This window comes from Lithobates pipiens, unplaced genomic scaffold, assembly GCF_037356315.1.
Source record: "Lithobates pipiens isolate NorthernLeopardFrog02 unplaced genomic scaffold, aLitPip1_a1.2 Scaffold_10, whole genome shotgun sequence".
In the NCBI taxonomy this organism is placed as follows: Eukaryota; Metazoa; Chordata; class Amphibia; order Anura; family Ranidae; genus Lithobates; species Lithobates pipiens.
Window position 1 is genome coordinate 207568094 of NW_027507686.1, and position 25077 is coordinate 207593170.

A 25077-nucleotide genomic window follows, 5' to 3' on the forward strand; every position below is an offset into this window, starting at 1 on the left:
GTTGTAAGTCTTTGTAATGTTGATACTGATATCTTTCTTACTGCCATGCTTGTGGTATTTTACAGGGTTACCCCTATCATCCACGCTTCCTCAATCCCTCCACATTGTCTTGCTCACACTTGATTGTAGGTGAAGCTTTAGATTAGATGCTAGGCCATTATATATCCAGTGTTTCTAAAGCCTCATACGCACGATCGGACTTTGTACAAACTTTCCTGTTGATTTTTGTACAAAGGGCGTCGGCCGAGAACTTGTATTGCATACACACAGCAGGACTTTTTCAGCCAACTTTCACCAAATCATGTGGTTTTTCTGCTCTTTACCGCCACCTTTGGTCAACTTCTGTCTTGTCTGATCTTTTGCATTGGTTCTGAGCATGCCTGTTTGTACTTTGTACAAAAGTCCTATGGTTTTCTGTACACACGATCAGACTTTGCTCCATCAGACTTTGCTCCATCTGACTTTTGTTGCCAGAAAGTTTGTCCGTTCCCAGAGCCAACAAAAGTCAGATGAAAACGGAAAAAGTTTGTCCGATGGAGTGTACACACGGTCGGATGTTGCTCAAAAACAGCTAATTTGCATGTTTGTTGTCAAAAAGTCTGATCATGTGTACGGGCCTTTATACTGCCTCATGACTGTTGCCTACTATTCTGCATCGCACATTTACAATTTTCTGAGCAAAGTGATTTTTATTTATTTTCTTTTTTGTACTATGGAAAACCCAAATAAAATTCCTTAAAAAAACAAAACAAAAAAAAAACTTTTAATACTTCAGTCATCTGTATTGTTTGAAAATATAATTAACTTGGGACTGGGACCCAGTCTGCATTGCCCTGGTTTGTGCACCAAGTAATCAGAGTAACAGAGTGGACTATTATAAGTGCTCTTCATATGACATTTGATGTTTGGGTTGTACTTCCATCGGTATGTTGTTCTCTATCTGTGCCTCAATCCAAAGTTCTGGCATTTTCTCTAACCTTTTTGTTTTATTATTGGCTCCTGCCACTATATGAGCATTTGGTATGAAGTCTCTAACCACAGATGAAGAAGTGGGATGGGACAAGACAAGGTTTGGCATGTTTGGTTATCTATGGATTTGTGCAGACATGGGAAGTGTTTGTATTACCAAATGCTTTACACATGGTGACGGGCCAACTCAAACAGCCTCCAGGCAGATCTCATAATCTCATCCCTTTTTATTAAGGTGAAAGCTAGTCTGCCGCAGTCACAAGGCACCGAGGAGTTATTAAAAAGCAAATAGAAAAAAAAAAAAAAAAAAAGTTGATCATCTTGTTTTTTTTAGAGAAAACGCCTACTAATCAACTTGTGTTGCAAAATGTCAAAGTGAAAGCACTCAATCTGCTAACATCTCTTCTAATAAGGATAACTTAATTTAACTTAGCATTTTTACCCACAGGGCCAAAGACGTATTCCATCTGAGATTGCGATGCAGCCATCTTGGGAACACTTATTAATTCAGCCACATTAGTCCCTGTTCAGTCGGTCTTATTTAATCATGTGTTTTTCATAACAAGGCTAAAGACAATTATTGGAAAAACCTAAATCTGTATTTTACCATTAGATTTAGGGACTTTTCTTACAGAAAGTGTCTGTCTTTTACTCTTGATGTATGGATGTCTATTGTGAAAACACTTATGCTTTTTGAAAAGGAGTTGGAATGTTCATTTACATTTTGCTGACTGCTGGATATTCCTTAGAGTTTTGTAGATGTAGCCAGGGAGTGACATGGTGTCAGTTATCATTTAAAGCTGGAGACGTGCTTTAAAGTGGACTCTCAGTCGGTATGATCATGTTATTTTACCCTGCCTTAAAGAGACTGTCACTTTAAGACAACAGAATACTGCTGGCATGTATGAAGTGCAGGCCCCCAGAGGTCTTTGACGAGTGTCAGACAAAACAGGAAATGAGGGCACATCTCCCCAATAGGACCTAAAAACAATTATTCTAAATAGCTGGGGAAGGGTTAGATCCTCTATTATGTTTTATTGTATTTTTGTTACTGTTTGGCCCCTTTCACAGGGGCAGTCTGCTCAGGTCTACCTGTCTGTTTTTCAAGTAGACCTGATCGGAAGCTCTATACAAGTCAATCGACAGGTGTATATACCACGTTGTGAAAAAGTATTTGCCACCTTTCTGATATTTATATTTTTTTTGCATATTTGTCTCACTTAAATGACTTCAATCATCAAACAGAATTTATTATTACACAGATAACCCGAGTAAATACAAAATGTAGTTTTTAAATGATGGTTTAATTTATGAAGGCAAAAAAGCTGTCCAAACCTGCCTAGCTTTATGTGAAAACGTAATTGCCCCCTAAACCTAATAACTGGTTGTGCCACCCTTGGCGGCAACAACTGCAATCAAGCGTTTGCGATAACTGGTAATAAGTCTTTCACATTGCTGTGGAGCAATTTTGGCCCACTCTTCATTACAGAATTGTTTTAATTCTACCACATTGGAGGGTTTTCCATCATGAACGGCCTGTGTAAGATCATGGTACAACATATTAATTGGCTTTAAGTTGACTAGGAAACTCCAAACCCTAAATTTTGCTTTGTTTGAACCATTTGGAGGTGGACTTGCTGTTGTGTTTTGGATCATTGTCCTGCTGCATAACCCAAGTGCACTTGAGCTTGACCAAGTGCACTTGAGCTTCACAAACTGATGGCCAGACATTCTCCTTTAGGATTTTCTGGTAGAGCTCAGAATTCATTGTTCCATCAATTATGGTAAGTCGTCCAGGTCCTGAAGCTGCAAAGCAGCCCCAGACCATCACACTACCACCACAATGTCTGACTGTTGGTATGATGTTCTTGTTATGAAATGCTGTATTCGTTTTATGCCAGATGCAACAGGACGCACACCTTCCAAAAACTAAAATTTTTGTCTCGTCGCTCCACAGAATATTTTCCTAAAAGTCTTGGGGATAATCAAGATTTTTTTTGGTTAATGTGAGATGAGCCTTTGTGTTCTTTTTGGTCAGCAGTGGCTTTGACCTTGGAACTCTCCCATGGATGCCATTTTTGCTCAGTCTTTCTTATTGTTGAATCATGAACACTGATCTTACCTGAGGCAAGTGAGACCTGCAGTTCTTTAGATTTTGTTTTGGGTTCTTTTATGACCTCCTGGATGAGTCATCGTCATGCTCTTGGAGTAATTTTCGTAGGCCAGCCACTACTGGGACGGTTCACCACCGTTCCAAGTTATTTCCATAATTGCTCTCCCCGTGGTTCACTGGAGTTCCAAAGCCTCATGCCTTGTACACACGGTCGGACATTCCGACCACAAAATCCGTCTGATTTTTTTCAGACGGATTTTGTCCTAAACTCGTGTTGCATACACATGGTTGGACAAAGTTGTCAGAAAATCCAATCGTTCGGAACTTGATGACGCTCGTTCGTTACGACGGGACTACGTTGAGGCTAGTAGCCAATAGCTTTGGTCTCGTAATTTGATCTGAGCATGCGTGGCACTTTGTCCGATCGTAATTCTCTACAAACGATCGGAAAAAGTCTAATCTGATTTTTTTGGCGGAAAATTTGAGATCCTGCTCTCAAATTTTTTCCGTCAGAATTTCCCACACCCGATGGGATTTTCCAACAATATAATCTGATCAGACCTTTTCTGCCGGAATTTCTGACCGTTTGTACAAGGCATTAGAAATAGCTTTGAAACCCTTACTAGACCGATACATGTACATTACTTTGTTTCAAATCTGTTCTTGAACTTGTTAGATTGTGGCATGATATGTGGCTTTTTGTGATCTGTTAGCGTGCTTCACTTTCAGACAGCTTCTATTTATATGATTTCTTGATTCAACAGGTCTGGCAGTAATCAGGCCTGGGTGTGGCAAGTGAAATTTAGCTCAGCTTTCCCAAAAATTGTGGTTAATGATCACAGTTTATTCATGATTCAGCATGGGAGGGGGCAACTACTTTTTCACATAGATAGGGCAAGGCAAGTTTGAACAGCTATTTTCCCTTAATAAATCACACATTTAAAAATTGCATCTTGGATTTACTTGGGTTATCTTTGTGTAATATTAAAATGTGTTTGATCTGAATCATTTAAGTGTGAGAAATATGCAAAATAAAAAATAAGGAAGGGGGCAAATACTTTATTTACAGCACTGAGCACTGTAACTGGATGTGTATCTGTTTAGATCCTATTACTTTTTAGTCCATCCTGGTGTAAAAAAAAAATGGGAAAGCCTGCATCCTTTTACCTTTTTTCTGACCTAAACGTGCTAGATTGGAGGTAGTCACTGAAAGTCTGTTTACCTGCCACCAATTGATGTAATATACTGTAGGTCTAGAAAGCTCTGTTTTTTTTTTTTTTTTCAATTCAGCAAAAAACTGAACAAACACTGATGTCACATGTCCTCCTCCAGAAAAAAGTGACCACAGTGTTCAGTGCTGCCGGAGAAAGGGGACCATCAGTCCATTAAACGATTTTTGATGTCCTGGATAACTTATGTTCCTTTTGTAATGAACTGTATTTTAATGTCCCCCTTTTTATTGTAAAGCGCTGCGTAAACTGTTGGCGCTATATAAATATGATTATAATTATTATCTATACTGTATGCTTTTAAAACCTTGTTTCTTTGAATGCACAACTCTATTAAAGAGTAGTTGTTATTATCTAGGCGTATTAGTGACGATTGGTTATTAGAATGTAAAATATCACCAGTGGAAAAACAACCTCAGCCCAAGTAGAACAAATTGGACATTGTTAAAGCTGAATGCCACCAACAGATCTAAATACACTGTTGAATGCTCTCCCTACCTGTAAACTGACAGAACAGATCCATTCTTTACAGCTTGACATGCTAAAGTCGCTGGACCTCTCTACTGCACATTTGCGAGATATTTCAGTAAGCAAAAGGGGTGCATGCCTTTTAAAAGAAGGGTACACTAGTGACCCACCACATTGGCACCATTGTCAATGTGTTCAATAAAATTAAAGTCACCCCAAGCGCACCAAGGTACATGTTATAAGGACTTTGTCAAAAAGACACACAATGTTCTGGATCCATAAAAGGACACCTCCTTTTTGCTGTCCCCTCAAAATAACTCAACACACAGCCAATAAGGTCTAAACCGCTGGCAACAATGGTGAGTACATCCCTAAGTGAAAATGTCCAAATTAGGCCCAAAGTGTCAATATTTTGTGTGGCCACCATTTTCCAGCACTGCCTTAACCCTCTTGGGCATGGAGTTCACCAGAGCTTCACAGGTTGCCATTGGAGTCCTCTTCCACTCCTCCATGACGACATCACAGAGCTGATGGATGTTAAGAGACCTTGCGCTCCTCCACCATCCATTTTAGGATGCTCAATAGGGTTTAGGTCAAGCTTGGCCAGCCCATCACCTTTACCCTCAGCTTCTTTAGCAAAGCAGTGATTGTTCTGGAGGTGTGTTTGGGGTTGTTATCATGTTGGAATACTGCCCTGCAGCCCAGTCTCCGAAGGGAGGGGTCATGCTCTGCTTCAGTATGTCACAGTATATGTTGGCATTCATTGCTCCCTCAATGAATTGTAGCTCCCCAGTGTCGGCAGCACTCATGTAGCCCCAGACCATGACACTCCCACCACCATGCTTGACTGTAAACAAGACATGCTTGTCTTTGTACTCCTCATCTGGTTGCCGCCACACATGCTTGACACCATCTAAATCAAATAAGTTTATCTTGGTCTCATCAGACTACAGGACATGGTTCCAGCAATCCATGTCCTTAGTCTGCTTTTCTTCAGCAGACTTTTTGTGGGCTTTCTTGTGCATCATCTCTAGAAGAGGCTTCCTTTCTGGGACGACAGCCACGCAGACCAATTTGATGCAGTGTGTGGCGTATGGTCTGAGCACTGACAGGCTGACCCCGCACCGCCATGCCCCCCCCGCCCTTTCAACCTCTGCAGCAATGCTGGCAGCACTCATATGTCTATTTCCCAAAGACAACCTCTGGAAATGACGCTGAGCATGTTCACTCAACTTCTTTGGTCGACCATGGCAAGGCCTGTTCTGAGTGGAACCTGTCCTGTTAAACCACTGTATGGTCTTGGCCACCGTGCTGCAGCTCAGTATCAGGGTCTTGGCAATCTTCTTATAGCCTAGGCCATCTTTATGTAGAAAAACAAATCTTTTTTTTTCAGATCCTCAGAGAGTTCTTTGCCATAAGGTGCCATGTTGATCCTCCAGTGACCAGTATGAGAGAGTGAGAGCGAGAACAACCAATTTAACACACCTGCTCCCCATTCACACCTGAGACCTTGTAACACAACGAGTCACATGACACTGGGGAGGGAAAATAGCTAATTGGGCACAATTTGGACATTTTCACTTAGGGGTGTGCTCACTTTTTGCTCACAGCGGCTTAGACATTAATGGTTGTGTGTTGAATTATTTTGAGGGGACATAAAATTTACACTGTTATACAAGCTGTACACTCACTACTTTACATTGTAGCAAATTGTAATTTCTTCAGTGTTGTCACATGAAAAGAAATAATAAAATATTTACACAAATGTGAGGGGTGTACTCACTTTTGTGAGATACTGTATAACTACACATCTCTTTTAAAGCGGAGGTCCACTCTAAAGTGAAGCTTCCGCTCATTGGAACCCTCCCCCCCCCCTCCGGCGCCACAATTGGCACCTTTCAGGGGGGAGGGGGTGCAGGTACCTGTACAGTACAGGTATCTGCACCCACTTCCGGCATAGATATCTGCAGAAGGTATGCCCCTTTCCGCAGAATCTACGCCCCTTTCCCGAAGGTCCCCTGCTGTCTGCTGGGAAACACACGGATCCCTAGAGACAGCGGGGACCATCCTTATTGCGCAGCGCGGCTCACGCAATGCGCAGTAGGGAACCGGGAAATGAAGCCGCAAGGCGCCACTTCCTGATTCCCATACCCAAGATGGCAGCGGCAGCACCCGAGAGACGATCGAGAGATCGGCTTCGGGTGCCGACATCGCGGGCGCGCTGGGCGGGTAAGTGTCATTATTTTAAAAGTCAGCAGCTGCAGTATTTGTAGCTGCTGGCTTTAAAAAAAAAACGGCGGACTCCCGCTTTAAAGAACAGTTAATTATTAGTATCTAGGCATATTATTGTTGATTATTAGTATTTAGGACGAGTGATTGGTTTAACTAAATAATGTGCAAATAAGTAAAAAGAATAAAATTAACTGAATTCATTTTACTAAATACGAAAGGACATGTGACAGAAGGAAGTCACAAAACAAATTGCATTTTCTCAGTGAATGCGAAGTGGAGATTGTGGCATCGCTGCCCTGCTTCTCCACCATGTCCAATCAGAGAATGCGTTGTATTCATTTACAAAATACAAGCTGTTCTCTAAATGATGCCCACGCCGAGTGTGCAACCCCCTGTGTTCACTAAGCAGCAAGGCATCTGGTCGGGATGGGATCCAGAAGCTAGCAACGATCACTGTTATTAGTGTTACCTACTACAGTGATTTCCAGCTATCACAGAGATCTTTAACCAGTTGCCGACCGCCGCACGCCGATGTACGTCGGTACAATGGCACGGGCAGGCATAAGGACATACATGTACGTCCCTTGCCTCCCGCGGGTCGGGGGCCCGATCGGGCCCCCGCCCGGTGCCTGCGGCGGTCGGTTTTCGTCCGGGAGCGATCCGGGACGAGGGGGCGGCCATTCATTCATGGCCACCCCCTCGCGATCGCTCCCGACGAATAGAAATCCCCGGTGACATCACTTCCTCTCCTGTAATGTAAACACAGGAGAGGAAGTGATGTATTCTCTCCTCCGTGTCGGTATTTTCCGTTCCGACACGGAGGAGAGCGGATCGGTGAGTTGCACCAACACTCTACACACACAGTAGAACATGCCAGGCACACTCACACCCCCCCTTTACCCCCCGATCACCCCCCCAATTACCCCTGCCCCCCAGTCACAGTGACACCAATGTCATTTTTTTTTTTTTTTTTTTGCATTGGTGTCATTTGTGACTGTAATAACTGTTAGGGCAGTTAGAGTTAGCCCCCTTTAGTTCTAATGTACCCCCCTAACCCCCCCAATAAAGGTTTAACCCCGTGATCACCCCCCGTCGCCAGTGTCACTAAGGCTGGGTTCACATTGCAGCGGTTTATGAGAACGAATGTGATTCGCACCGCACTGCAGTGCAAATCACATCCGATCTCTGTGCGATTCGAGTTCAGCCATTCGCCGCACCCGCCGCAAATTCGCACGGGACCCTTTTTTTGGCCCGCAGCAGAATCGGATCGCATGGGTGTTCACACCATGCGATCCGAGTTTGCAGATCGCACTGCGATATGCGAACTGATCTGGGGGTGTCAGTAACATTTCACTGACACTCCCAGCAGTTCGCATAGGGCAGTGTGAACTGCCGCCGGGAGGCATGCGATGCGGGAACCCGCCGCGGATTCGTGCGTTCCCGCATCGCTCCAGTGTGAACCCAGCCTAATAAGCGATAATTTTTCTGATCGCCGTATTAGTGTCACAGGTGACGCTAGTTAGGCAGGTAGGTATTTAGGTTCGCCGCAGCTTTTTATAGCGCCAGGGACCCCCATATACTACCGCATAAAGCCCCCTGATTGCCCCCTAGTTAACCCTTTCACCAGTGATCACCATATAACTGTTACAGGTGACGCTGGTTGGTTAGTTATTTTTTTATAGTTTCAGGGCACCCGCCATTTATTACCTAATAAAGGTTTAACCCCCTGATCACCCGGCGGGTGTCATTTGTGACTAATAACTGTTAGGGCAGTTAGGGTTAGCCCCCTTTAGTTCTAAGGTACCCCCCTAACCCCCCAATAAAGGTTTAACCCCGTGATCACCCCCCGTCGCCAGTGTCACTAAGGCTGGGTTCACATTGCAGCGGTTTATGAGAACGGATGTGATTCGCACCGCACTGCAGTGCAAATCACATCCGATCTCTGTGCGAATCGAGTTCAGCCATTCGCCGCACCCGCCGCAAATTCGCACGGGACCCTTTTTTTGGCCCGCAGCAGAATCGGATCGCATGGGTGTTCACACCATGCGATCCGAGTTTGCAGATCGCACTGCGATATGCGAACTGATCTGGGGGTGTCAGTAACATTTCACTGACACTCCCAGCAGTTCGCATAGGGCAGTGTGAACTGCCGCCGGGAGGCATGCGATGCGGGAACCCGCCGCGCATTCGTGGCGTTCCCGCATCGCTCCAGTGTGAACCCAGCCTAATAAGCGATCGTTTTTCTGATCGCTGTATTAGTGTCACAGGTGACGCTAGTTAGGCAGGTAGGTTATTTAGGTTCGCTGCAGCTTTTTATAGCGCCAGGGACCCCCATATACTACCGCATAAAGCCCCCTAATTGCCCCCTAGTTAACCCTTTCACCAGTGATCACCATATAACTGTTACAGGTGACGCTGGTTGGTTAGTTATTTTTTTTATAGTTTCAGGGCACCCGCCATTTATTACCTAGTCTCACTAGTGTACCCCTAAATTTAGGGGTGTCTTCTTTCCAAAATGGGGTCATTTGGGGGGGTTTGTGCCATCTTGGCATTTTATGGCCTTCAAAACTGTAACGCCCTTAGAAAGCCTGAAGGCGGTGCTTGGTTTTCGGGGCCCCGTACGCGGCTAGGCTCCCAAAAAGTCCCACATATGTGGTATCCCCGTACTCAGGAGAAGCAGCAGAATTTATTTTGGGGTGTCATTTCACATATGCCCATGGCATGCGTGAGCAATATATCATTTAGTGACAACTTTGTGAAAAAAAAAAAAAAAAAAAAAAAGTTTGTAATTTTCCCGCAACTTGTGGCAAAATATAAAATATTCCATGGACTCAACATGCCTCTCAGCAAATAGCTTGGGGTGTCTACTTTCTAAAATGGGGTCATTTGTGGGGGTTTTGTGCCATCTTGGCATTTTATGGCCTTCAAAACTGTAATAGGTAGTGAGAAGTGAACTCAAAAATTTACGCCCTTAGAAAGCCTGAAGGCGGTGCTTGGTTTTCGGGGCCCCGTACGCGGCTAGGCTCCCAAAAAGTCCCACATATGTGGTATCCCCGTACTCAGGAGAAGCAGCAGAATTTATTTTGGGGTGTCATTTCACATATGCCCATGGCATGCATGAGCAATATATCATTTAGTGACAACTTTGTTAAAAAAAAAAAAAAAAAAAAAAGTTTGTAATTTTCCCGCAACTTGTGGCAAAATATAAAATATTCCATGGACTCAACATGCCTCTCAGCAAATAGCTTGGGGTGTCTACTTTCTAAAATGGGTTCATTTGTGGGGGTTTTGTGCAATCTTGGCATTTTATGGCCTTCAAAACTGTAATAGGTAGTGAGAAGTGAACTCAAAAATTTACGCCCTTAGAAAGCCTGAAGGCGGTGCTTGGTTTTCGGGGCCCCGTACGCGGCTAGGCTCCCAAAAAGTCCCACATATGTGGTATCCCCGTACTCAGGAGAAGCAGCAGAATTTATTTTGGGGTGTCATTTCACATACGCCCATAGCATGTGTGAGCAATATATCATTTAGTGACAACTTTGTGTAAAAAAAAAAAAAAAATTTTTTTTTTGTCATTATTCAATCGCTTGAGGCAAAAAAATAAAATATTCAATGGGCTCAACATGCCTCTTATCAATTTCCTTAGGGGGTCTACTTTCCAAAATGGGGTCATTTGGGGGGGTTTTGTACTGCCCTGCCATTTTAGCACCTCAAGAAATGAGATAGGCAGTCGTAAACTAAAAGCTGCGTAAATTCCAGAAAACGTACCTTAGTTTGTAGATGTGACAACTTTTGCGCAAACCAATAAATATACAATTATTGACTTTTTTTTTACCAAAGACATGTGGCTGAATACATTTTGGCCTAAATGTATGACTAAAATTGAGTTTATTGGATTTTTCTAATAACAAAAAGTAGAAAATATCATTTTTTTTCAAAATTTGCGGTCTTTTTACGTTTATATCGCAAAAAATAAAAATCGCAGAGGCAATCAAATACCATCAAAAGAAAGCTCTATTTGTGGGAAGAAAAGGACGCAAATTTTGTTTGGGTACAACATTGCATGACCGCGCAATTACCAGTTAAAGCAGCGCAGTGCCAAAGTGTAAAAAGACCTCTGGTCATTTACCAGCAAAATGGTCCGGTCTGAAAGTGGTTAAGGTATGACACATGCATACTTACAATGGTCCAAACTGGACCAAACGTCATCATGCAAAAATTATGTATTTCTAAATTACAACTTTAAGTATTAAAATAAAATGTTATTTTCTATGCAACTAGTTACCAATTTCCCAGTGCAGGTTTAAAAATGGAAGTTAGGATTTGATTGGCTGTCACAGCCACATCACCACTTTGCTGCATCCTTCTTTACTTTGTGTAACCATCTCCACCAGCGACACTATTCGTTTGTTATACGCTTTGTGGTTTGAAATCTGCAATGGAAACTTTGTTTTTCCTGCCCCAAAGTTCCACTAAGTTCCCTCCCAGCGGGCAGCACATAGTTTTGGATACCACTCGGATATGATAAATCTTATCTGATGGCCAAAGGCTTTAAACACTAAAGATAACCCCCCTGACTAAATCTGCATTGAGACTCAGCAGCTGTATTATGAAAGGTATTTTGTGCTGGCTGCCAATCCAATGGTCTTCTGCCGATTGGCTTGCTGGAATGTACAGAGGGACAGAGCTGACCCGGGTAAGTCGCACAGACTCTGTGTCTTTCTTTGCACTATGATTCTGTTAAGACAGATTATTCATGCTTATTTGAGTCAGGTAGGTCTTTGCAAGCTTCCCTGCCAGGCTTGGGAATTGAGTACATTGAGGAGCTATTCAAGGGCTTCTGATATAACCCAAGCTTTTATTGCGTACATTCTGACCTAATCCGTCTCCACCCAGTTTGTAAGCACCAAAGTATTTTTTTTTTTTTTTCTCCCCCCCTCTCTCTCTCGTTCTTCAATCAAAAGAGGTTATCACCCACCTTAATCCGCCAAGCAGCATGGATTAAACTCAGCTATGTGCCCCAGGATTCCCAAAGAGGATCCAAAGACGAGGCAAGAAAATAAAATACTTGTTTCTACTTTTTCTTTTTCAGTATCTTCACTAACTTCTCTTGAGCTTTCGTTGGGGGATTAGCATCTGAAATAAGCAACCCCGGAGTTCTCGTCAATGAAGACATCAGATGAAAGTTCACTTAGTCAGGCCCTGTGTTTCTCCGACATAAAGGAGGCTCAGAGGAGGACAATAAAAAGATGAGCTCTGCGGAGTCTGCAATAAAAACATTCTGATGGCTAATCCGGATAAAAGATAGATTATAGACCAGAAACAGACCCTTTTTTAATTGGTTTTAGATTTGTTAACCCAAGTTGTCAGATGGGTTTTATAGGAGTGAAGGTGTTAATAGGTAAAGGGTGGAAAAAAAGTAAAATTTGCAAAAATAAAAAAAAGGTAGACATGGGTGGCTCGTTGTTTTATGATCAGCTCTGAAATTTATTAAAGAACAATTATGACTTCTTTTTTTTTAGTTTGCCTGCTAATTTTTGGGCTAGTTTGATTGCCACACAGTACATTTGCCTAATGGCCCGTACACACGATCCGAATATCCTAAGAAAACGGTCGTCGAGGAAGGGTCGTTTGATTTTCGGATCGTGTGTACACTATTTTCGACAGCCGATCGCGACCGTTCATCCAATATTATTGGATCGGATGTGCACGGAAATTTTCCTTGTACGATTCCAGATCGTACGATTTTCGTTTAGTCAGTATAGTTGTCGTCCAAAAGTTCAATAGAAATACATCACAACATATGACATCACTTCCGATTTTTTATTTTTTTTTATATCGTACGAGAATTTTCTTGACTTTATTTAACTATTCAATTTCTACTTGCGATTATTAACCGAAAACGGACATACGATCGGTCGTACGATATTCGGATCGTGTGTACGGGGCATTATGGTGACGGCACACTTTCCGAATCATGCTTACATTTTACAGTGGACGACATGATCTGACCACAGTAATGCAGCAGGGAATGCAGACCACACCAGCAAGTTAGTCTGCATGATAACAGAAATGTGTTAATTCATATTGCGATCTCTATTGTTAAAGTCTGGGCTTATTAAAATGTGCTTTCGTGGTGTGGTCATCCTGCAGTGGGAGAAAGCCAGTGATGATGGTAAAACAAATCTTCAACCAAACAACTCAACAGAGGGTAAAATAAATAATATATAAAAAGTAAACCGTTGTAATTCAGTTCAGCCAGTCTTATGATTAACACACGTATGCTACAGTGCCATGAAGCTGACTCCTCCACTCTCTTCTCATTCCACTTTGGCACCTTCCTGTGTCACCTGCTTGCTCATTGAACAGTGAGCCAGCGGTGTGATGATCCTGAATAAGTGCCCCCAAGTTGGACCTGGAGAGGTGACAAAGAAAGATGCAAACCTGAACCAGGAAATTATGAAGTCATCTTCCGGGCTGAATGATAGAAGTGTGTGAATTATGTAGGGCTGCAACTAACGATTATTTTCATAATCGATTAGTTGGCCGATTATTGTTTTGATTAATCGGTTAATAACCTAAAAAAACAAAAAGGTAATTTTGTTGCAATTTGCATTTTTACATATTTTTTGGGCCAATTTGTTGTTGGGCAGATTAACGCAAATTGCTGCAAAAACGCATTATTGCATGCTTTTTTGCAGCTTCACCATTGAAGTATATTGAACCAAAAAAACAAAATAGCACCGTTTTGCGTTAAAAAAAAAAAAAACCCTTGTCTTTCCAAATACGCAGCATAGGAAACCATGTAAATGAACTGTAGTGTGTTTCTGCAAAAAGAATCAAAAAACACCCAGGCCTGAGATGTTTACTAACATAATGGGGGTTAAAATTTTTTTGATGAAAAGCGCAAATAATCGCTACTGTAAGGGGTTCATTTTTTACTATGGGACAGTGAAGGTCATATTTACAGTAGCGATTTGCTCTTTTTGTACTATAAAGGGCCAATTTTATTTATTTATTTTTTAACCCCATTATGCTAGTGGCCGATTAATCGATTATGAAAATAGTAATCGATTAATTTCATAATCGATTCATTGTCGATTAATTTATTAGTTGTTTCGGCCCTAGAATTATGTGTTTTGGTGAGCAGAATTACAATTTTTTCATAATTATGAACTTCTTTGTAGTGACCTGAGCTTATCGACACAAGGTTCAGGTTATCTGGTGAGAATGGTGGGGCTTATTTTATTCCGAGACATGGTTTCTATTATTGTTCAAATATAACCAAAAAGTTTCATAACTGATAAATATTCTAAATCTAAACGGTCAGTTTAAAAGAATATCACTGTAAATATTTTAAAATTAAGCCAGGGTTTCCAAGTGCTTTTTTAAATTTTGCTATACAGTTTGTGTGTGTGTGTGTGTGTGCACGTGTGTGTGTGTGTATATATATATATATTCTACTGTAAATATTCTACTGTAAATATAGAAATAAATTCCATATTAATAATGTTTCATTTGGCTAATTAAAGTGGTTGTAAACCCTTACAAACCACTTTGACCTACAGGTAAGCCTAGATTAAGGCTTACCTGTAGGTCCAAGCAATATCTCCTAAACCTATATGGTTTAGGAGATATTTGCCCGAAAACAGGCACCGCTGTCTATGGCGCATGCGCCGTAGACAGCGGCGCGCAGGCGCACTGAGCGCAGCAGTTCCAAGAATGGAGCTGCCGCATTTGTCGACTCCCGTGCGCATGCGCGGGAGTGACGTCATCGCGGCTTTGCCGAATGACAGCGGCGGAGCTGCGAGACGTCACCAGCAAGATGGATGCGGCGGACTACAGGGGACAGCGGCGACTTCTCTAGCTCCTGTGTCAGGTAAGTGACACATAATGGGCTACTATGCGATGCATAGTAGTCCATTATGCTTTACCTTTGCAGGGAAAAAAAGAGGAAGTAAACTCATCAGGGTTTACTTCCTCTTTAATTGTTTTTTCATTTATTTGAAAGTTATTTGTTTGTTAAGCCAATCAGATTTTGATAAGGCTGAGATTGTCTTCCTACGGCTAATACTCTAAAATACTATCAACGAATCACTACTGTAACCCCAGATACGAATACCTGCACTTTAATACTTTTGTATATTGCGTGGAAAAAAAATAAAATAAATATATATAAAAACACACACACTATATTACCAGAAGTTTTGGGACACCTGCCTTTACAGGCACATACATTTTAATGGCATCTTAGTCCGTAGTGTTCAATATTGAGTTGGCCCACCCTTTGCAGCTATAACAGCATTGACTCTTCTGGGAAGGCTGTCCACAAGGTTTAGGGGTGTGTCTATGGGAATGTTTGACCATTCTTCCAGAAGAGCATTTGTAAGGTTATGTGCTGATGTTGGATGAGAAGGGCTGACTTGCAGTCTCCGCTCTAATTCATCTCAAAAGGGTTCTGGACTCTGTGCAGGCCAGTCAAGTTCCTCCACCCCAAACTCGCTCATTCATGTCTTTATGGACCTTGCTTTGTGCACTGGTGTGCAGTAATGTTGGATCGGGAAGGGGCTATCCCCAAACTGTTCCCACAAAGTTGGGAGAATTAAATTGTCCAAAATGTCTTGGTATGCTGCAAACTTCACTTCACTGGAACTAAGAGGCCAAGCCCAACCCCTGAAAAACAATCCCACACCATAATCCCCCCCTCCACTAAATGGTTAAGAGAGGTGGCCTAATGCTTTTGGAAATATAGTGTGGATGAGCGAGTTTGGGGTGGAGGAACTGGAGGAACTTGACTGTCCTGACCTCAACCGGATAGAATGCTTTTGGGATGAATTAGAGTGGAGACTGCAAGCCAGGACTTCTCATCCAACATCAGTACCTGACCTCACAAATGCGCTTCTGGAAGAATGGTCAAACATTCCCACAGACACACTCCTAAACCTTGTGGACAGCCTTCCCAGAAGAGTTGAAGCTGTTATAAGTGCAAAGGGCGGGCCAACTCAATATTGAACCCTACGGACTAAGACTGGGATGCCATTAAAGTTCATGTGTGTGGAAAGGCAGGCATCACAATAATTTTGCCTGTATATTGTATATAAAACACACACGTAGGAGTAAACTCCTCCAGCACACCAAAACACATATATGGAACCAACAATGTAGAAGCAGGGGTCCAGTTATGGAACCAAAACATTGTGTGGCTTTTTTCTTTTTTTTTTTCTTTTTTTACAACTAAAGTCTTATAACATGTATCTTGAGGGGCTGGTGATGCTTGTCATTTTATTAGACATATTGACAATGATGCCAGCATTGGGTGGGTCACTAGCACACCCATCTTTTAAAGGGCCCTGATGCCATTTGGCACCACTTTTGCTTACTGAAATCTCTTCCAAAGCAAACCTCAGTCTGCAATAGAATAGTCCAGCCAATCAGGGTTATAGAATGTAACTGTTCTGTCAGTTTATTACTGGGGGAGGTAGCTTACAAGTTGGGAGAGCATTCAACAGTGTATTTAGATCTGTGGCTGGAGTTCCGCTTTAACAATGTCCATTTTGTTTTCCTTACTCCTGAAGTCCAGCAGACTTCCGCTGAAACTTTTACTTTATTTGAAAATTCATATAATGTATTAATAGTGATTTTTCACATAGTCAGATTTTGACTAATTTTGCTTTTATTTTATTTTTCTCTCTCTCACAGTCTGTCCCATTGGCTTCATCCAGGTTTGGCCATTATTATGACATATCAAAACCAATGAGTCCAGATATGTTGCAGTCTGTGAAGACACATAGATTCTACCTTCCACAGATCATCTCCCTGGAAGAGACATACAGGTACATTTCCTCACCGCCTCCTCTCTCACAGTGGACTCATAGGGTCACTTACCACCCGACTAGAATACCCGTCACATGATCACCTCCGATGATGGCCAAACGATTTTGACAGATTGGGTGATACCCAAAAGAGTGAACCAAATATTTCTGGATGCCCCAGGAATTTCATATACTGTTTTAACAGATCAGCTGGTGCCTTCACATTAGTTAATGTTGTGATGAGCGCAGAGTATGATTATTACTATTCTGCATTAAGCTCTGTATGATATTTGGTAACATTTTCCTAACAGAATCTTTATATGCTAAGATTATAGAAAAGCTGACCTGTATCAACATTAATACGGTTATATATATATATATGTGTGTGTGTGTGTGTGTGTGTGTGTGTATATATATATATATATATATATATATATATATATATACTGTATTTATTGGCATATATACTGTATTTATTGGCATATATACTGTATTTATTGGCATATAACACTCACTCTTTCACTCTGATGCCGCGGCTGGACTTTTTTCGACAGCAAAGGTCTGACGGAACGTATATGTCGGAAAATTTGATCGTGTATGGGCTCCATCAGACCTTTGCTGTCCAAAAATCTGACGGACTTTAGAAATAGAACATGTTCAAATTTTTCCGCCGGACCCAATTCCTATGGAGAAATCCTCTCGTCTGTATGCTAGTCCGATGGACAAAAACCGACGCTAGGACAGCTATTGGCTACTGGCTATGAGCTTCCCTATTCTAGTCCCGTCATACGTCATCACGTTCGAATCCGTCGCACTTTAGTGTGATTGTGTGTGGCCAAGTCCGTTCATTGGGAAAGTGCGTCGAAAGTCCGCTGGAAAGTCCGGTCGTGTGAACGCGGCATTAAAATCGGGTGCAAATGCTGTGTGTGCGTGTTATACATTGATACTGCAATTTGGGCTGCCTAGGAGGGAACCGGGAAGGGGACAGGACGAGCGCCGTCAGATTACATGCCGTGAGAATCTCCTGTTTACTCCAGGGCCTCTGTAATAGGAAGTCTTGTCTCCTGGGCCGGCATTGGACCAGTGTTCCGTCTATCATATAAGCCGGTCCAGGAGGCGGGACTTTGTATTAAAGAGGGCGCAGATTAAACAGGAGATTCTCGCTGTATGTAATCTAACGGCGCTCGTCCCACCCCCCTCCCTGTCCCCTCCAAGGCAGCAGTAATTTGAGTTGAGGCTGCAGATGGGCATTGATCAAGCTGCATGGGAAATGGTGAGGCTGCATTGAAGGGCACTGACCCTTATTTTTCTTCAAAGTTCTTTATTTAAAAATTTTAGTTTTTTTTTTCCTGAAACTTCCCTCCTAAAATGAAGATGTGTGTTATATGCCGATAAATATGGTATATATCAGGTGGACAATTATGTTGGAAATGTGTGTATTATAGGTGTTTTCCAAGCCCCTGTGTATAGTATCACGTAAAGGATAATTGTTTTTTTTTTTTTTTTTCTTAATTAACCACTTCAACTCAGAAGGATTTACCCCTCTTCCTGATTTTTTTTTTTTTTTACTTTCTGCTATAATACATAGCCAAAAAAATAATATATATATATATATATTAAAGAAATGTATTCATCAGTTTAGGCTAATATATATTCTACATATTTTTGGTTAAAAAAAATCGCAATAAGTGTATCTTGATTGGTTTGTGCAAATGTTATAGCGTCTACAAAAATGTTGGGACTTTTTATTGTTTTTATGGGTAATGGCAGCGAGCTGCGATTTTTAGCAGAACTGTGACATTGCGAGGGGCAAATCTGACCTTAAGTGTTCTCAACTCCAGTGCTCAAGGCGCCGCAACAGGTCATGTTTTCAGGCTTTCCATTATTTTGCACAGGTGATTTGATTAGTTTCACTGCCTTAGTAATTACCACAGCCTTTTTTACCTGCAAGAAATCCTGAAAACATGACCTGTTGGGGCGCCTTGAGGACTGGAGTTGAGAAACGCTGCCCTAAGTAACACTTTTTGGGGACCAGTGACACTAATACAGTGCTATAAAACGGCACTGATCACTGTATAAATGGCACTGGCAGGAAAGGGGTTAATTCGAGGGGACGATCAAGGGGTTAACTGTGTTCCCTGGGAGGTGTTTATAACTGTATGGGGGAAGGGCTGCCTGGGAGAAAAAAAGAGATCGCTGTTCCTGATCACTAGGAACAGCTGATCTCTCTCCCCCCCCCGTCAGAATGGGGATTTGTTTGTTTACATTGACAGATCCCCGTTCTGGCTCTCTTTCCCACGATCGCGGGTGGCCAGTGGACATTGAGTCCGCCAGACTCGCGGGCGTGCTCCTGTGGCGCGTGCCGCTGGTACCGTGCGTGTGCCCCCACTACCACATACACAGACCGATGTACAGGTACGTCAATTTGCACAGCTAAAGCCGCCTTGCTGCAGTATATATGCCGAAGGCAGCTGATAAGTGGTTGTAAACCCTTACATCTACCCAATGAAGTGACTGGCCTCAGGTGATACACAGAGGTGTAACAAATCCTCCTACATACGTCGTACCCGTTTATATGCAGCGCTCTCTTCTCTTCACCAGTTCAAAGTGTTGAATTTAAAAAGCTTGTCTGAACTGTCAGAAAAAAGAGGCGGAAAGTTGAAATTGTACACAGTAGAGCTCAGTGAGGAGAGATGATTGGAGGGAAGGGACACACCCCCCTTCACATACATTAGCACACAGGAACAGAGCCGAGGCTGTCAATCAGCTGGAACTCCCTCCCCTCACCAGTTTTCTCTTGGTGTCAGGAAAACTTGTCAGAAGTGACTCGTGCTGATAGCAGACGAACGAAGCAGCAGACAGAAATAACAGGAATATGGGGATATACATTCTTCACATTTCATCTCTGAGGTTTACAGCAACTTTAAAATAATAAACATGTTATAGTTACCTGCTCTGGTCAATGAATGGTATTGCACAGAACGGCCCCAAACTTCCTCTTCTGGGGTCCTCCTCCAGCGCTCTTGGCTCCTCCTCTTCTATGTGTGTCCCAATAGCAATCATGTTTTCCTGACTCCCTGCCTCTCCCAACCCCCTCGTTCCCTCCTCCACTCGGCGGAGGCGGCATTCTAACTGTGAGCACCTGGCTGTGGCTTCACATGTGCGAGCAGCGCCGTGCTCCGTGATTGACCGTGCGTGTCCCAGATGACTGACAGGAGGGAGGGGCAGAGCTGAGCCCTTCTAGTGCCAAGGGGAAGTGATGTCCCCAGCCCAGGCACTGAAGGAGGCAGACTACGAGGGACCCCCTAGCAACAGGCCTTTAGAGGTGAGTTAAAAAAAAATTCCAAATTTTATTTATTTTTTGTTTTTTTTTAAAGGAATTTTAATAAATTGTTTTTTTTTTGTGGAACACCACTTTAAACACATTAAAGTGATTGTAAACCTATATTTGTTTTTAAAATAACAAACATGTTCTACTTACCTGCTCTGTGTAATGGTTTTGCACAGAGCAGCCCCGTTCTTCCTCTTCTTGGGTCCCCCGCCTGTACTCCCGGCTCCTCCCCCCTCCTGAGTGTCCACCATAGCAAGCCAGTCCTGCCTCACACTCCCTCCTCACTGGCTGTGATTGATGGCAGCAGGAGGCAATGGCTCCCGCTGCTGTCTCTAAACCTATAAGGAGGAAGGGAGCTGCTGCTCTCATGCACAGTGCTGGATCGAGATCAGGCTCAGGAACAGTAAGTGTGTGTGTGTGTGTGTGTGTGTGTGTGTGTGTGTGTGTGTGTGGGGGGGGGGGGGGGGGGGGCGGGAGGAGGACAGAGCTGCACTTAGAAGGTTTTTACATTAATGCAGAGAATGCATTCAGGTAAAAAAAACCTTCAGCCTTTAGAACTACTTTAAAAAAGAAGTATGGGAAGTGATTTTTTTCCAGAATCATACCTGATGTTGGATCTGTCCCCCGACAGTTCTAACACTGAGAACCAACACTGCCAATCACTTGGTTCTCAAGGCTCTCTGAGCAGAGAGCTGATGACCGTCCTTGCAGCCCACTGAGAGGCTGAGCTGGGTGCCGGTCTAGGCATGTGGATGATTCCCAACATAATACGGTCGCAATCTTTCCTGAACCTGGAACGGCTCTGTGACGTCAGCTGATAGCGGGCTACAGCCCGCTGTCTACTGAAAATGGGTCACTGGAAGGCAGAAAGAAACTGCACTCCTGTGATGCACAGGAGAAGTACAGCCAAACAAGCTTTGACTGGACTTCTCTTTTAGACCCCTTTCACACTGCCGCGCCCATAGCGTTGGCGGTAAAACGCTTTTATTTTTAACAGTGTTTTATCGTCGGATTTGCAGCGCATTTCGGATGCTAGCGGGGCGCTTTTACCCACACTGGCAACCGAGAAAGGGTTAAAACCGCCCGCAATACGCCACAATAGCTGCGTTTTGCCGGCGGTAATGCAGCGCTGCCCCATTGATTTCAATGGGGAGCAGTGGTGGAGGAGCGGTAAACACACCGCTCCTTCACCGCTCCAAAGAAGCTGCTGGCAGGACTTTTCCTGACGTCCTGCCAGCGCACCGCTCCAGTGTGAAAGCCCTCAGGCTTTCACACTGGAATGAATGGAGCATCAGTTTGAGGGCGGATTGCAGGCGCTATTTCTAACGCTATAGCGCCTGCAAAACGCCCCCGGTATGAAAGGGGTCTTAAGGTCAATTTAGGCAACAGCCAATTAACTTGCCAGCATTTCTTTGGAGTTCTGGGAGGAAACCAGAGTGTCAAGCAGAAATCAACACATGCACAGGGAGAACATGCAAACTCCATATATTATATGGCTTTTTCTAGATGGCTAGCTTTAAAACCTTTAACATGCAATCACTGATAAATTACTATTATTCTAAGCTGCATGAAAGTATTCTATTATAAATACATAAAGAAATGAGATTGTAAAAAAAAGATTGCAACATTTTTGGCCAGCCTCAATATATAATTGAGTGATTGGTACCATCTTCCTCCATATTATAAATTTGTATCCATTCTATTTATCTCTAACAAAGATTTATCAGTTAAATAGAGAACATCTATAATGTTTCCAGTCCTTCTAGGAAGGACAGGGCCCGGGAACTGACACGTACATGTAGCCTTTGATACATGTGTGTGCTTGGAGGTGGTGGGAGGCTCGTTCATAAGCCCTTCTGGCAGCTAAAGCAAACATGTTTAGTGCTAAGTATTTACCTTTTTACCCTTAATGCAAACAGCATGGAAAGGGCTGTTTGGCAACACTACAGGCAGCGGAGGACATGGACAAAGGTCGCAGCGATTTCCATCATCCGTTCTGTTAGACCTTCTCCGGTCAGTAAATAAAGCAATCTGTACACCCTAGGGAAATGGAGAAGGGTTTTAAGGATTTTATTTTAATAGTAAATAACATTAAGCCTGTTAACTGCACTTACAGATAAACCTTTCCACACATATCCCAGAAACAGCCTTATCTCAGGCCTTCAATACGGTTTTATATAATTTGTGAATGGAAACATCTCCACCGCTCCCTGTGAAGAGCATGCGGATCTGAGAAACGCATTACGAGTCTGGAGTGCAGCAGTGTACTGTAGATTAAGGTGGATCTCTAGCCAAAACTAGAGTACGGAAAATGTAAAAGCCTTGTCAGATTTTTTTTTTTGACTCTGGCGAAGAAGAAAAAAAAAAAACATCCAAGAGGCACTGGGACTTACCCTTAGTTTTTATAAGGTTTTGAGAAGAACAAAAAATAAAAAAATAAATTCAGCTTGCTCATTGGCTTAGGTTAGGCTGATATTAAAAGACGGAGATAATTTCCAGTGGGTGCCCAGCAGGTTACCAGAAAAAAAAAAACAATAGAAGGAGTGCCAAACCGAATAATAAGAGTCCAAATTGATTTATTGGCTTGCATTAAAGACATTCAACACGTTTCAGGGGCCTGAGGACACCCCCCCCCCCCCCCCCCAGCTTCATCAGGGCATAAGGAAGTTACTTACTGGACCAGGAGAGTTACTAGCCAATTTGGTGAACAGCGGTAAAGATCGTTTTTTTTTTTTTTTTTCAATGTGTGTAAAAATTATATATATATATATATATATATATATATATATATATATATATATATATATATATATATATATATATATGAAATCATTTTTATTTTCATTTCTTTTTCAAACAATAGAAAATTACTAAAATAGAGTTTCATTAATGATCTAGTCTAACATAGGAAGTCCATCTAAAAATATATCTATAAAAATCTCAAATGAAATATATACATTTAAATATAATATTTTGGTAATTTTATTGTTTCGTTGAGATTTATTTAGTGGTCTGTCTAGTAAATTTCCCTAAACCTCCTGTCCTTGATGCACAACAGGAAGTGAACAAAGATTGAGAACGAAGAGGAGAGAGAAGTGAGACTTTAAATGAAGCACACAGCAGTACAGCAATAAGTCAAGTGACTAAAAAACACATTTATTTGGTATAATCCATGGTATGTTAATACATATTTTGGGTATCCAACCTCTAAAAATGCTATGGGCATCAAGCCTCTATATAATAAACCATGAATTCATTTGTACATAAATGACACAATAAGTCAAAATGTGATGTTCATATAAAGCACAGATAAAATAGTATGTATAAATTGGATGCAGTAGTTTAGCTAAAAAAAAACTTGATAAATAAACAAAAAGTAATAATAAAAATAGTTTTTTGGAAGTGAACAAAATTCTCTCCAAAGTGAAGGGAAATCCCAAATAAATAGTTAACACTGCAATAGGTATCCCCATTGAATGAATGGTCACTATGACCTATAAGGAGAGAATGCATTTTCCCAATAGGGACATAAACAGCAATAAAAACTTGACATTGGCTCCTGTTGCTCCCAATCACAGCCAGTGATTGGGGTTGGGGCTGGGGAGTGAGCACACACATAGTGCCCCCATAGCAAGCAGCTTTTTATGGGGGCACTCGGGGGAAGCCAGGAATGCCAGCAGGGGATCCCAGAAGTTGAGGATTGGTGCTGTTCCGTGCAAAACCATTAAACAGAGCAGGTAAGTATATGTTTGATAGTTTACTGAAAAAAAAATATATATATATATATTTAGATTTGCATATAGTTGAGAAGAGCTAGAAGCTAGAACTTTCATGTGATTTTTATAGCTGGATCACCTCTCTTGCACAGGAAGAAAAGGGAATTTGTTTGCAGTTCTGTAAAGTATAACTAAAGGCAAAAGTTTTTTTTAGTTTTGAATATACTTGTTAGGGATTAGAAACCCTGTCAGCTTTTTGTTGCTGTCTGTGCTCCAGTAGAGCTCTTACAGACAGGCAGTAATGCTTACCACCCCCTGAAAAGAAATCCATGGTGGATTGCTTTTTTGAGGGTGGTATTGCAGCAGCTGGGAGGCTTTTTGTTTTTTTCTCGCACATAAAGTAATTTTACATTTTGCGACTGAGCCGCAACTGTTAACCAATTCTATGGCTCATGGTTATGGTTCTGCTCCATTGATCTCAATGGGGAAGTTTAACAAGCGGTGCCACCTGTCAAACTTTGCAGCCCAAGTAAAAATGTCACTGGGCTTGAAGTAAAGCAATCGCGGTCATGGCGTGTGTCCAGCCTTGTCAGGCTGTACTGTTAGAATTCTCATAGGTGGGAGGTAAAACTGTGGCTCAGCCACCTGTTCTTATTGCCCCCTGGCCACCACTGTGAAAGAGCGCCTAGGGAGATTCACTCTCCTTATTTGTCCTGAGTTGTCACCTGAACTTCCTCTTTTGTCTATGGGACAGGTTGTGAAGGGAAATCCCCCCCCCCCCCCCCCCCCAATGGTACAATAGCAGAAAAAAATCTAACCGGGATTATAACCTTCCCATCCTCTATCCAAAATTGAAAAAAATAAGGTTTGCCTTTAGTTCTACTTTAATGTTTTGCACAGTAAAGTCTTGCTAAAAGAGAAGGTATTCGTATATCTTATTACTTCACCTATCCCAAAAATAGAGAATTATTCCTTGTTTCAGGAAAGTGGCCAAAGCTACACAAATCCCGGCCAGATGCATATTCAGAACTGCTGGTGTATGGTGAAAATTCTGTATAGCATAATATCATAGAGCCTTTTATTCCGAACTGCATACAGCTGTTTCAGGCTTTTTGCTATTCATCGGTGCAGTGCATGGAAACCATGGCTTCTGTGGAGTAGGTCTTGGGACCCTAGAGGACAATATAACCAACCATACAGGCTATGGTGG

At 42.3% G+C, this 25077-nt stretch overlaps 1 protein-coding gene across 2 annotated transcripts in view; it reads left to right on the forward strand.

Annotated features, from left to right (window-relative positions):
• ELP4 (elongator acetyltransferase complex subunit 4) overlaps positions 1 to 25077 on the forward strand; it is a 522158-nt gene that overhangs the window by 161951 nt on the left and 335130 nt on the right. For both annotated transcript variants that reach the window (XM_077460872.1, XM_077460873.1), the window contains exon 5: positions 16708 to 16841. In XM_077460872.1, coding sequence (XP_077316998.1) covers positions 16708 to 16841 — 134 coding nt within the window. The remainder of the gene's footprint in view (positions 1 to 16707; positions 16842 to 25077) is intronic.